Source organism: Tubulanus polymorphus, chromosome 3, assembly GCF_964204645.1.
Source record: "Tubulanus polymorphus chromosome 3, tnTubPoly1.2, whole genome shotgun sequence".
Taxonomy (NCBI): Eukaryota; Metazoa; Nemertea; class Palaeonemertea; order Tubulaniformes; family Tubulanidae; genus Tubulanus; species Tubulanus polymorphus.
Genome location: NC_134027.1, coordinates 4,398,795 through 4,412,629, shown reverse-complemented (window position 1 = coordinate 4,412,629; position 13,835 = coordinate 4,398,795). Strand labels below are relative to the sequence as shown.

Here is a 13,835-nt window from a genome sequence, read left to right as displayed (position 1 = left end):
CATTTCACTGAAAAGCTAGGAATTTTCAAATAGCCAATCAGCACTCAGGATACAAACGAAATAAGACTGGTGCCCGCGCACTAGTACTTCCGCCTGTAAACACGGAAGTAAAGCAATCAAGTAAAGATAGTTATGTCATCGATGTCTTCTGTCAAATATCATTTACCTATTTTAGTTCGTAGAGTCAAAGACAAGTGTTTTCAGTATGTGAGATGCGTTCATTACGTTCAGGGTCAATCTCCAAAACCAAATATTCGTGAATATTTCTACTACATTGATCACCATGGCCAGGTAAAAATTTTAGAAATAGATATTAAAAAGTGAACTGTCATTCGTTCTATTTTGTTTATTGTAATGTTTAGCAGAGTTTGTTTAGTAATTGTTTAGTAATTTAGGAAAAATAATGAAACACATCCTTTTTCTCTCTTAGCTTTTCCTTGATGATGCTCGAATGAAGAATTTCACATCTTGCTTTAAGGGTAAGGACTGACTTAATCCATTTTCCTGCTCGTGTGCTGACCTATAATTTGTTCATATATTTCAGAGAAGAAATTCCTAGAGTTCTTCTTCCATCGTCTGAAATTCAACGATACCGACCGTTACAAGGATTTTCCGTACCTCTCTCCTTGTGGCAGGGAGAAGAACTACATAAGATGTGATGATCTACCGATAGTATTTACTCATGTTATCCCCGATCAGCAGGACAGAGCTAATGATCTATTCTCATACGGATATGCCGGTGAATTGTTGACAGTCCCATTTGAACCTCAAAAGATATGCATGCTACCAGAATCCGGTCGAATATACCATCCCGGTCCGGATAAACTGGGTGGAGTGGGGCTTGTAAGATCGAGTCTAGCGATAGAATTTAGTAAACTCTTCACATTTGAAGATGATAAAGAACACGAACCGCCGACTAAATTCTTATGGAATGATATAAACTATGATTTGACTAATGAACTTGTAAATGTAATCAGAAACTTTTCCAGAAAAGCTGAATCATGACTGTAGATATATTAGATCTATGATGTTCATTTGTTCGAGTTTTATAATAAACATATCTATGTAAACTAGAAATGTCTCCTATCTATGAAGAGGTGGAAATTCGCAAGTATCGCATTTAATAAACTAGTGTCAAACCCGCAATAAAACAACTGAAAAGTAATGGAATCATCAATAAATTAAGATTGATTAAGAGCTCTATAATAAATTCTCTTGATAAGAGTTCTAAATGTATTTTCAATCAGTTGATGTTTTCTAAACTTTTCTGTTGTTTCATCGTGGGTCTGACACTTGTCTTCTATTTAGTTTGTATTGTTCGGTATTTACAATCCATGAAGTTTTTCTTAATTCAGGCTTAGATTAAGGGTACCTTGTGTCATATCCTATTGCATCAATGTTGAGAAATACACAAATGTAACTAGATTGTATAAATACTTTTTATTCAGATCCCACTCTTTTACAAGTAGTTTAAGAACAGTTGATTGAGAGCACGGTTAAAACAATAATTGTTTATTGCCATTCTTAAACCACTCGCGGGTGAAATCAAATTGTCTTGAAGCACACATTACGGTGTGTAGGTCAGTAGTCGAGAATTCAATTTATCTGCCTACACCTTCATCAAGCTTTTCCGGGATCTTCTTTCAGAGTACAAGTTCTGTTGAAAACCAACTGAAAAATTCAAAATAGAGAATTCTCAACACCATTCAATCTTAAAAACTCCATACCCTTGATTTATTTGAAATAAGCATACCTTATTTGAATTTGCCGAATCGGGATCAACGCTGAAATATCCATTTCTTTCGAATTGAAATTTGTCGTATATTTTCGCCGCTTTCACCGATTCATCAACCATTGCATTCTGAATTACTGTCAACGAATCCTGAAAACAGAAATTAAGGCTCATTTACGATATGGTAATTCTGAATCATAAGTTTTCTATGGACTGCTAGAAACCAAATTGTCTGGTTTTACCTTATTGCAGTCAGTTATAAATCCACCAGGAACTACTTTGGAGTCTTCTGGATTTTTGTGTCTGAACCTTTAAATATATAAGGATGATATTCGTTAAACATAGATGAATTCCTCTAAATGCTTTACAACAAAAAACTCTTCATTCAAACACTAAACTTACAATCGTTCATAAAGACGGACTTCACATTTAACTGGATGAGAAACCCAATGTATGAAGGCTTTTGGTCGGACACCGTTTTCACGTGATTTTTCACAAGTCACTTCAATCTCCGTTATTTCTCCTTTGGCATCCTATATGAACAAGACGATACATCATAAACATCTACTGAATTCGGTGTAATACGTTATTACTTTTCAGACGTACCTTTATGAGCTTTTGTACGAATATGACATAACCAGTGTATCGCAGACCGACTGATTGATTACACGCTAACCTCTTATAGTTCTTATCCGCTTCCTTAAAAACAATATTAAACAATAATACAATTCACTTTGCACTGGTTGCGGAATTTCAAAATCACAGGCACCTTACAATATGAACTGACCTCTCTGAAGTCCTCTTTCTCGATATAGACAACTCGATCAAATACAACTTTGTGGCTTCCACCTTTAAGTTGAGTCGGGTCATTGGGCTCTCCTTTTTTCGCATCAGCTGGGAAATTCGGTACATCGAGCACCGCGGGTTTATCCTCGGGGAAATTGGTTATCGTTACTTTCAGAGGATCTAAGACTGCCATAGCTCTACGGATACGTTGAATAAAAACATATTCATACACGCATACCTCGCCGTTTAAATCATACGAGCAGGATTAAATACAAACCTGGGAGCCTTCACATTAAGTACATCACGGACGCATGCCTCTAACATGGATGGATCTAATGCTACTTGGGACATAGTGACACCAACTTTACCGCAGAACATATTTATAGCTTCAGATGGGAACCCTCGCCTCCGTAAGGCTGTCAGCGTGAACAGTCTCGGATCATCCCAATTTCTGAAAGTCATAAAATTCTGCGATGTTTACAAAATCAGATACGATAAATATTATGGTATACTACCATATGTGGCATATTAGGAAGATAATTAAGCTCTCTAGGACCACTTGAACGCTCGTATATGCCCCAAATTTCCAAGAATTAAGTTATGATAATAATAATAATCACAAGATGGAAAATTTCCAGGAAAAGAACTGAAATTTGTAACAGACCACCAATGTTGTTTCAGAAAATATATAATAACTTACCGTACAATACCTTCAGTTATCAGTTTTCCTATTTTTCTTTTTGATACGACTGTGTAATTCACGTTCAAACGTCCGTATTCCCACTGTACTGGACAATACAACTCTAACACATTACACAACCAGTAATAAGAAGACCGCCTGGAAATATCCGAAATATCGAATAACTAATATTTCAATCCGTATGTAAGTTAGATGGATCAAATTGCGATCCCAAGAGATTCTACAGCTTCAGAGATATACCTGGATTGGAATTCTTTCGTGCACAGGGAATGAGAGATGTTCTCAAATGAATCGCATAAACAATGAGTGAAATCATATGTCGGGTAGATACACCTGTAATATACAAGATCATTATTAAAATTTGTGACTAATAAATGATTGGATCAGTAAGAATGTAGTAACGTAGACCAGACAACTCGATATCTCTAATTGTAGTAGTTTTTACCAATAATGAATGTAATTTGACATAAAGAATTGTAGTTAGATCGAAAATGAACTAGAAATCATTCTAATCTAAAGAATATTTTGATATTTTTGGTAATATTTGAACTCTTAAAGAATAGAAACTACACTAAAATAGTAGTCGTAGTCAGGTCTGGTAACACGAAACAATGAACTTATCATTATCAGGGTTCATATCTGATCAGCATGTACTAAAGTCATGTTTACAATAAAAACATCATTTACGCAACTGAACTTCTACAATAACTAGGCAAAATTTCAGCGCGATGAAGTCATTGTGGATCATAAACATATCAGCAAATTCCTGTCACCGATAGTCTGACTCACTAACCATTTGTCTCCTGAACGATGATGCGCACTGAACTTGATTCTGTACGCGACCGGATCCTGTTTGCCTTCTTCAAGAGTTATTTTCATACGTAGCGTGGCTTTTCCCTCTTCAACTTTCCCACTTCTCATATCCTGAAATAGAAAAAAAAATAGCGGTAAATATTATATGAAGAACGAGTTGGACTCTGAGTTGCCAATCGCTACAAAGTCTTACTTCAAAGAGCTGCAACGATTCGTCGATCGGTCGATCTTTCCACGGAGAAGGCGGAGGGTTGAATCCTTTCATTTCATCGGCGGTTTGATGGCAAACATACGCGTGTCCTCGTTTGATGAGATCGACGGCACATTCGTATAATTCATCGAAATAATCGGATGAATGAGTGATCTTATACGGTGTATATCCTAAAGAAAACAGAATTATTTCAGATTCATTGAACAATTCACACCAAATTTCGCCTGGTGCGGTAGTAGAACGTACAAAAATGCGGTGACCCTGAATTTTCTAAACAACCGAATGTGAATGAATCCGTGACCCAAGGATATAATCAGTAATTTCCTTCCTGTTCTAAACAGGACTAGTTAGACGATATCGAGTACTAGTAACTTCACAATGACATATAACATCCCCCGGAATTGAAGTGCTACCAGAGAATACCCGTTATTCTACCAGTTTACATTCAGGATGTCAGACTATCAACAGATTTTCGGCTTCCCGAAAAGGTAAGGTTTCGTATCTTAACGGTACAACTATTCGTATCGTAGTTCAATCAAAATACTGAATGAGATTCAATTAAGAGTCATCAGTGACATGCAGTTGATGATAAACTAATATCTGCTGTAATAAGTGCAATTATTACTATATGCATGAAATGAAGGAAAAATCTAGGCCACTGAGCTAGAGGTCTGCTGATTTTCACTATTAAAAATAACTAACATAATATGACTTGCAAAGTGTTCGATGGTTAACTATATAGCAATAAGTAAAATTGAACCATCATTTTGAATTATGCTAGTAATTGCCAGCTTGCTCATTCGGTGTTAGAACTCCAATCATCACTTGCCGGGTAATATCTATCTAGCTATCACACAATCATTAAAAGTCAGGTCCCTGGGGTGTTTATAAGTAAAAGAATCCTCGGAAAAAATTCACATTTTTGTAAGATCTAAGTTTTCCAAACGTTACTGAGTTCCCGACTACATTGTAACCAGCTGTTCGGGATTGATTATGTTCACAGCTCTGAGCAGCCAGACTACGAGTCATAACATCTCAAAATATTATCTCGATTTTTACCTGTACTACACAACATTTTCAGGCAGTTCTATCCTCGAACAATATACAGTTTAAAAAGCGGGACACCCTCACCGCAACTCATTAATAACTGCTTGTTAGTGTTTTAACACAGATGTTTAAAACAGGTACCGAAGTCAGTGACTCAAAACAGAGCGTTCAAAAAAAAATTGAATAACTAAGGCTGTTAAAATATGAGAATGGCCATAAAGCGATTGATGAGATATGATATAATCTACAAACAGCCTTATCTTAAAGTATTTTTATCAGTATTTTGATTTCAAATCGAAGAAGCCAAAAGCTTTAAGTAAGATATACATACAACGCAACCATTGTTTATCAGAACTATATCACGTACCAAATGACTGGTAAAATAATTTCCCATGCCCCTACATCATCATCTATTCTAACCCGATGATCATGCAGCACAATCCCTCATAATTTCACAGCACTAATTAACTCAGTATCATCGCTACATGTGATTATAAGGGCAATTATTGACCATCCGCTTAACAGTTTATGTGCACAATATAAATCACATTATTAGCGCATGAGGACATTTCAGGTCTCAATATTTGCTAAATTGTTAGAGTTTATTAGTGACTAGTCATTTCAAACCTGCAGAAATTGTATTCTAAATTAAGTTTTTGTCAGTTTTTACCCATTTTCAAAAAAAATGAACACAACATAGTCATACGCTGGTAGTGCACCCTTCGATTGATATAAACCATTTTTTATATAGTCTTTTAATTCGAAAACTACATAATTTTATCTGTAATTGAAGTTAAAATGCTACTACACACGTCCGAGTAAACAACCATAATTCTGAATAATCTGATAAACTGAAAATCCTTATCGTTATAACATATTTACTCAATTAAAGTTCACTGGAAGCAATGTATGTAACACTGCATTGCTTATTTGTTCATTGCCGAGTCAACTCGAGTTCAAGAGACCCGTAGTCTGACAGGCAGATACATACTATCAGATCAAAGATTCAGAACAGGACATAAAGTGGTGCATTTCTAGGCCGGAATTTGGATTTGAGGAAAAGATTCCTCAGAGTGAGCAGATATTTTTCATACGTTACAGTATTTATTTTGTCACCGATATTTCTACCGCCGATCAGCGATTGCCCGAGGCTAGATATCAGATGAGCGCGCATGACTTGTGCATAAATAAAAAAAAAAGCTTTGTATATAGTAAGTTTCAGAACACGAAAATCAATGCTGCAATGACTGCTGACGGAGTAAGATGCAACTATGGTGGTAAGGCAGTTATTCCGCGATATATGTCATTTTGGTGCCAATTTGTACTATACATATGCGAACTATTATCATTTAGTTTTAACTAGTTGAATGAGAACATCCAAGCATAATAACAGATATATTTTTCGGTGGTTAATAATTTCGGCCATTCATTCGGCATTTTCAGGACTTGAACGTTTTATGTGTGTAATATACAGCCATCCGCCCGATGATAAACAAAAAGATGATAATTGGTCGATTACCAAATGTGCAGGGCTAATTATGTATTATTACTATTATGGGAAACATTCTTCTTCCATTTCAGGCCATTATGAAGCGAACTGCCATCCGCGTTCTACCGACAATGGACGATTTTTCCATGTATGACATTAATGAGCAATTCCAATCGCTCCTGATCGGTGGCGCAAACTGAATCGCTTTAAGCGGTCTACACGGTGAAACGGGCGATAAAATGGATGTCGTAGAAATTGAAGACAGACCGTGGCGACATACGACTACGGATATAAACCTTACCGACGCGGATATTCTAAACGACGATAATCTGACCGACGCGGCGAACTTCACGACGCAATTCAACAGCACGGCGTTGACCAGAAATCGAGACCCGCTAGCTAGTTTGACTTTCGTGATAATCTATTCGATAGCTAGTTTCATCGGAGTCATAGGTAATATACTGGTTATAATCGTTTACAAGAAGAAACGCGATCGTAAAGGATCGTCTTGTTTCATTCTAGTGTTGGCTATAATTGATCTAATGGTATGCGTGGCTTTGATGCCCGTCGATATAATGCGTAAACGATGGCTCTGGGACGAGTATTTCCTGCTCGGAATCCCGCACACGATTTTCCTTTGGTTGCGTAATATGAGTTTAGAGTTACAAGTCGTCGTTCTCGTCTCGATCGCCGTCGACCGATTTTTCGCCATCTGTAAACCGCTGAGTTTCACGATGACGTGGAAACGCGCGCTGAAAACTACGATCACCGCGACGACCATTCTGTTCATGCTAGAACTGGGAAACGCTTGCGCGCGGATGATGTACTCCGGCTATCACCCGACCGTTGACAAAATCATAAAATTCTTCTACATGGGCGGGATACTTATAGCTTTGGTAATCATGGCCGTGTTGTATATACGCATCTATATCGTGGTCGTGCAACGGACGAAGAGTAAGAAAACGAAAAAGATCGGCCCCGAAAAGTCGTACAGTTTCAGCGAACCGGATTTGGATAGCAACCAATCGAACATACCCCTGAGTGACACGAGTTCTCATCAAGAAAGTCCGAACAATACGTACCGCGGAGAAACGAACCCTGGGGCGCCCCAGAGCCCGGCGGCCAAAAACAAATTGAGCTACTCGCTACCGATGCCGAAAAGTGTTTGCGAACAAGATTTACGTAAAGCGACGCCGACTGGAAACAATCGCAGAGTGACCAGCGACCCGGCGGGTCAAGCGGTCACTCCTACCGGACGATACGCGAAAATCAGCTCTATTCTCGCGGCTTTACCGAAACGTTCGTTGAACGCGATGACATTCCCGTATAAACAAAGCTCCAGACGCAACCACATCAAAACGGCTAAAATGCTATTCCTGGTAACGTTGGTGTTCGTATTGTCGTGGGTACCCCCAAATCTCATCAATCTTAAACTCGTTCCATATTCATCATTAGTGTTTTCTTTGTTTTATGTAAATAACGTGGCTAATCCTATCATATACTCATTTCTAAACAAGCGATTCAGAGACGACATCAAACGACTTTTCAAAAGAATGTGTCGGAAATAATCATAAATAACCGTGTACATTTTATATCTATAGATAACTAGAAGGTCAAGAACAAAAGATTCATTCATTCTTTAATGAAGTACCTTGATGAAACATATTACTGGTGTCATTTTAAGGGCAGTGATATGTTGCACAGCCTTTAACCAGAAACAGCTGATAAATACGTCAAATTTCATTTGTTTTGTCCTAGTCTGGTCCTAGTCCTTATTTCATTTCTAAACAGTCTTCCTTTTGTTTTACTTTAAAGTCACTCGAACAGGGTTTGTTTTTTTTCATGTTGGTTGCGTTTGATTCAAATACATGTATATTATGATTAAGTTACAATGTTTCCAGGTTCCTTGTTATCTTAAAGATTAATCAATTTCTAAATTATTCACTCAGTGAAATTGTTACTGGTTCTATTCAATGCTAGTTAATGCCTCAACGGCTTCATCCTCAATGATCATAATATGATATATGTATGTTATACATGCATATTGTAATACATAGTTTTGTTGCCTCAGGCTAAAGCTCTTCAGATGCAGTCCTGAAATCTCAGCCCCGAGCCACACCCAGAACTAGCATCCCTGCACAAACTGCCGCAGGCAATTTACTATTAAACGTATACCGCAGAATTATACAAGCCACTGATTTTTTACACGGTATATTGCGGAGTTTATGAAAATTGTATTGGTAAAAGCCTCTAGGAAATATACACATGGAGCAACAGGGGCCTATCATCAAACAATGGTAGCTGACATAGTGTGTAAGCTAACTATTGGTCATTGAATGTACAAAACTTACGAAACTGGTGTACATACATTAGAAAGAATCCAATGACTTTTTTCTCGTGAAATCATCTAAAAATCTACTCTCAGCAACTCGCATTGCCGGAGCCCCTATCAAGAATTCATATACCTTTCAAAACTTTAACTGTTTACACTCAATATAATTCATATAGTTTCATTCACAACCTAAAGCGATTCATCCTGTGTTTGTAGTGTTTCAAAAAACTATTCAGTAGACAAATTATCTCGAAATCAGGGATGATTGAGCTTTAACAGAAAATGTTCCCTTAAAAACACGGAAAGGAATGCAAAAAAGTACTGAACAACGCTCTGATAAGATTTACATTTTCAAACAGACATTTAAATTCAAATAAAAAGGATGCTCCCTGGATAATTTCTCGTAAACCGCTAGTTTTTCTTATGGTTAACTGTCATCAGTGATGTGTAAATGAGTGATTTGTTAATACTGTTTAAATGATTAGAATACTGTCATTTTGTTTATGTGCATTTGTCGCAGTTGTAATGATAGGTTTTTTCTTTCATAGATTTATACGTACATGTATCAGTTTTTAAATAGAAAAGATTTTATTTGTATCTGTTCTCGTTAGTTAAGTAATAGATTCTGAGTTTTAATTTGTTCATAGTACAGCGTTTTTATCCTTGTTTATATTAAATGTATGTTTAGTTTGCGAAGAGTAAGTTTTGGTGAGTTCAGGCAAATACTGCATGTCACCAAGGCATGAACAAGAAATGAAGACCTAGATTGGATAAGTTGAACACTTTTTTTAAACACTTGTTTAACCTTGTAGGTTTTTGTAGCTTTTAATCGGATATCCTGTTCGATAAAAAAAACCTATTTCTACGAATAGTTTCCAAACATGTCTATGCCTGCAGCAGATGTGCTTGTTTTTGGCAAGGGTTTTTCTGTTTCGAATGTTTACGAATTTTGATGGATTTTACCAACAATAATGATTATGTAAGTTATGATTGAATCTGGGCCAGTAACCCAATATATCAGCCAGTAATTGTGATATAATATGTGTAATTTTTGCTATTTGTATTTGCTGTGTATGATGTAGTAATAATGTGGTGCAAATATCAATAATTTTGTCATGTCGTTAATAACAATGTTTGTGGTAGTTGAATGAGGCTAAATTCTGTCGCCAGTCAAGTACACAAAAGTATTGTGTCGAACATTCAGAAAGTTGTAAAATATGAATTGTGTTGTTATCGATGATAATTCCAGTTCTTTTCTCGTAGATGTATGTATTATATATTGTGAGATTGTAGTCAATGATTTTATCTTACTCGAAAAAGTTTAACTAATTGTTTTGGTCGAGTTGGTCATCGAATATTAAAACTTGACTATGTTTAGCTTAAACTTTTTCATAAAACCAAACCCTGTTTTGCGAAATAATCGAAGTTCCAATGAGCAGTGATTTTTATAGCTGTGTAAATCATGTTACACCTGCTGAAAATGGCTTCCAATTTATACAATTTTTATATGGAAATTAGTTTTATATCAATAGATATTTCCAGTGTAAGGTGTTGTAATTTGATGGTCAGTTTCAACCGAGTATTCGATTTATTTTCATAATGTAGTATAGTGTAGTGATTATATTACGTCAGGGGTCAGATTGATGAACTCAGGAATTTTCACATTTTTTCACATTGAGCAACGCATGATATTATAAGCAGTTACTGAACACAATCCGGACACCTTAAAATCAAACTTCTTAAACTTGAACACAGCTTTTGCATAAATTCTGAGCTCCACGGTAGTGTATATGGATAGTATAGAGGGGATGATATTTTTCACTCATGTTCAAATATTTCAAGCAGCCACCCATTGTTCACAATTTTCACATCAAGCTGACCCCTGTAAGAGCAACAATTCTCTATTTGAGGCTACTGAAACGATGTTGTACATTTTGTTGTGTAAGTGAATTCAGTTTGTAAATCTTGGATAGTTTCAGTGGAATTCATTGATGTCTGGTTTGAAGGGAAGCTTATTGTAAAAGTCTAGTTCATTGTATCACAGAAGTAAACTTTTTATTTTGTACTAATATATATTGTTTTGTTCTATGGCAGAAGCCGTTATGTTGAGAAGATAACCAGCCGTATACAAAGTGCATGTCGTGTGCGCTACTCACAAAAATGTTTGTCTCGTACCAGAAAGAAAGAGTCATAAATATTTATTCGTATTTATTTGTGTTAAGAATTTATGCTGAACAAACTACTAAAAACCTGTCCTACGCATTTAATTTATATAAACAAATGTCTCTTTTCTTCGTAATAAACTTTGATCTTCATATAATCTTCTTACTTAGTCTGATTATGGTTTCTTCATCCACATAACAAAATGCTTTTTAAGTCTTATTCAGAAGAATTTTGCGAGAGTTCAGAGTACACACGAGGACAAAAAGTTCATTGCGACATATCACTCATTTTATGCATTATAGCGTAGTTTAGCTTTTGCCATGCACTAAACTGCATGATGTGATATCAAACAAATTTTCAGAGATATACTACGCATATCCCCGGGCAATATCATAAGCACTGATGTTGTCAACGTCTGGCAATGCAAGCAAAAACGTGATAACGAACCAATCCACCAGATGTCAGCACCTGTTAAACAGAGCATTTTTCTTACCTAGCCACTCGACCATATCTTTGATGCCGACGAAGAACTTTTCCTCTTCTTTCTCAGGATTTGTATCATCGTATCTCAGATAGCAGTGTCCGTTCATCGCCTGGAATAAATCGACTCAAAATGAGAAATAGGAGATTCTTGAAAAGAAATTATTTGATATTTGAATGATCAAACGCACGCGAGCATATCCAAAGTTAAAGTTGATGGCCTTAGCATGTCCGATATGAAGAATTCCATTAGGTTCTGGCGGAAATCTTGTGTAGACCTGTCAAAATACACAATAATCATTATTTTATCTAAAATGATTCCGTAAAATGCATTGCTGGTTGGAATATTATAATCCAATCATACCTTGCCTCCTGTTTCTTTCAGATGTTTCTGCAACAGTTCCATCGTTTTTGGAAATATCACATAGTTATCCGTCTTGTAATTCTCGCCTGAAGCAATCGATTAAAAATAAATATTTACTACCTATACAGCTAGTACCTAAACTTCTGAATTCGAATGGAAATGCACGGACCTGTTTTATGAAATTTACAGGCATCTCCCACTAGTTCCATGAAACTCTTAACTTCACCATCAGCAGTAATTCCTGCAATAGTTAATCAAATACATGTACGTGACTAATTTAACAATGACAACAGACTTCAGACATTGTTCACTGTAAGATAAACTTCCTAAATTGACGCATACCGAAAACTTCAGTTGATTTAGTCTCTTCAGCTGTTTGGCTATTCGTTTGTTTGGGAGTCTGAAAACAATGAAATTCCATTTTCTCTAAAAAGCTTAACTGGACCTTAATTTATACAAATCATATCATTTACCTTCTGTTTCGTGGGTTTCTCCATATCAGCAGCCGTCTTCGGCCCCAACAGGTCAAGAATCTAAAACGAAATAATTACATTTTTGTAGATGACTTTAAAATAAATCTTAAATCTTATGGGTCAAAAAAATTGTCATTACAAACCTGCATATCAACTTCATGTTTTAATGCTTTTCCATCGGCAAATTTCAGTTTCTGTTTTACTTCACCTAACATGAAAATAATTGAAAATTATGTCATAACAAATTAAATAATTAATTCATATCAAAATAATTCAATATAAAGCCATTGAAATTAAATTCATTACACTAAGTTTATCGGTAAGTTTTACCAAGGATTTTTCCAACGTTGAACTTATATCTCTTCTCAACGAGTTCATCCTTAAACTTCGAAACAACCCCTTCAACCTATTTACAATAGAGAAATTACATTTTAGATTCGTACAATCGAATATCTTACATTTCGGTCTGTTTGAAAAAATACATACAACTTCTTCAATTTGGTCTGGCGTAATGACAACTCCAATACCTGAAGCATCTTCGAACTGTTTTACATCAATCGGGTCTAGTGGGTGATGTAGTAAATAATCTAATGCAGCTGAAATTGAATATTCATCACTGGATTATTCAAGGATAACAATATACAACATATCTGGAGTAAGACTTGTTGAGAGGCCTTACACTCTACACTCACACACACACAGTACATACCATTTAATTGAAGTTCAGATCTAATCTTGTTCGTCACAGTATATTGAACCAATAGAGGAATTCGGTGGACAATCTGAGCTTTCAACTTTGTGGCGATGTGGTATAATAAGTTACCAGTACTTTTTTCCACTGGTGTCGAACAGTGCTTCCCACTCTGAAAAGGAAAACAAATTGTGAGTGGAGTTTACACAGACAACATTCGAGAGAAGAGAGCTACAGCGTTTTAGACGTTGTTTTGGGAGTGTCAAGTTGTAATATTAATTTTCTCCTACCTCATCGATGATAGTCTTCAATCTTGAGGATAAATCTTTGTTTTTCATCGTTTCTTTCGCTTTTGCATCGCTTAAACCGATGCCGGTTAACAGTGACAGCATAGTTTCATCAGACATGATGGCAGGTTGTCATCGACCGTAATAGGGCGCCATCTAGTAAAAGTCCCCAGTAATCAAGCGTAAAACACGGATTCGGTTTTAATCGGCTGGATGGGACTCTGAGCGGATCGAATTCACGTTCAGGTCCGTTCTCCAGTCCGATTT

General features: G+C 36.3%; 3 protein-coding genes across 5 annotated transcripts; 2 read left to right on the top strand and 1 right to left on the bottom strand.

Moving 5' to 3' along the window:
* The first annotated feature begins 111 nt into the window (after window positions 1–111).
* Window positions 112–1,092, top strand: LOC141902479 (UPF0598 protein CG30010-like). The gene is made up of 3 exons (XM_074790222.1): window positions 112–291; window positions 431–479; window positions 545–1,092. The coding sequence occupies exons 1-3, from the start codon at window positions 133–135 to the stop codon at window positions 1,003–1,005; spliced, it is 669 nt and encodes a 222-aa protein (XP_074646323.1). The 5' UTR covers window positions 112–132; the 3' UTR covers window positions 1,006–1,092.
* A 329-nt stretch (window positions 1,093–1,421) lies between these two features.
* LOC141901985 (glutamine--tRNA ligase-like) lies at window positions 1,422–13,714 on the bottom strand. The gene is made up of 22 exons (XM_074789596.1): window positions 13,572–13,714; window positions 13,300–13,453; window positions 13,077–13,186; window positions 12,921–12,996; window positions 12,734–12,798; window positions 12,591–12,650; window positions 12,460–12,517; window positions 12,287–12,358; window positions 12,118–12,203; window positions 11,945–12,031; window positions 11,767–11,866; window positions 4,225–4,412; window positions 4,012–4,142; window positions 3,459–3,551; window positions 3,219–3,356; window positions 2,796–2,969; window positions 2,520–2,715; window positions 2,339–2,431; window positions 2,135–2,265; window positions 1,975–2,041; window positions 1,754–1,882; window positions 1,422–1,671 (listed from the first exon to the last, which is right to left on the bottom strand). The coding sequence occupies exons 1-22, from the start codon at window positions 13,686–13,688 to the stop codon at window positions 1,621–1,623; spliced, it is 2,376 nt and encodes a 791-aa protein (XP_074645697.1). The 5' UTR covers window positions 13,689–13,714; the 3' UTR covers window positions 1,422–1,620.
* Window positions 6,228–11,404, top strand: LOC141902370 (D(2) dopamine receptor-like). Of its 3 annotated transcripts, XM_074790059.1 has the most exons (3): window positions 6,228–6,566; window positions 6,871–7,231; window positions 7,301–11,404. In XM_074790059.1, exons 2-3 carry the CDS (start codon window positions 7,018–7,020, stop codon window positions 8,344–8,346), a joined length of 1,260 nt encoding a protein of 419 aa, XP_074646160.1. In that variant the 5' UTR covers window positions 6,228–6,566; window positions 6,871–7,017; the 3' UTR covers window positions 8,347–11,404. The 3 variants fall into 3 exon arrangements, with proteins under 3 accessions (XP_074646160.1, XP_074646158.1, XP_074646159.1); XM_074790057.1 differs by having other exon boundaries at window positions 6,871–11,404; XM_074790058.1 differs by having other exon boundaries at window positions 6,326–6,362; window positions 6,871–11,404.
* Window positions 13,715–13,835: the final 121 nt, after the last annotated feature.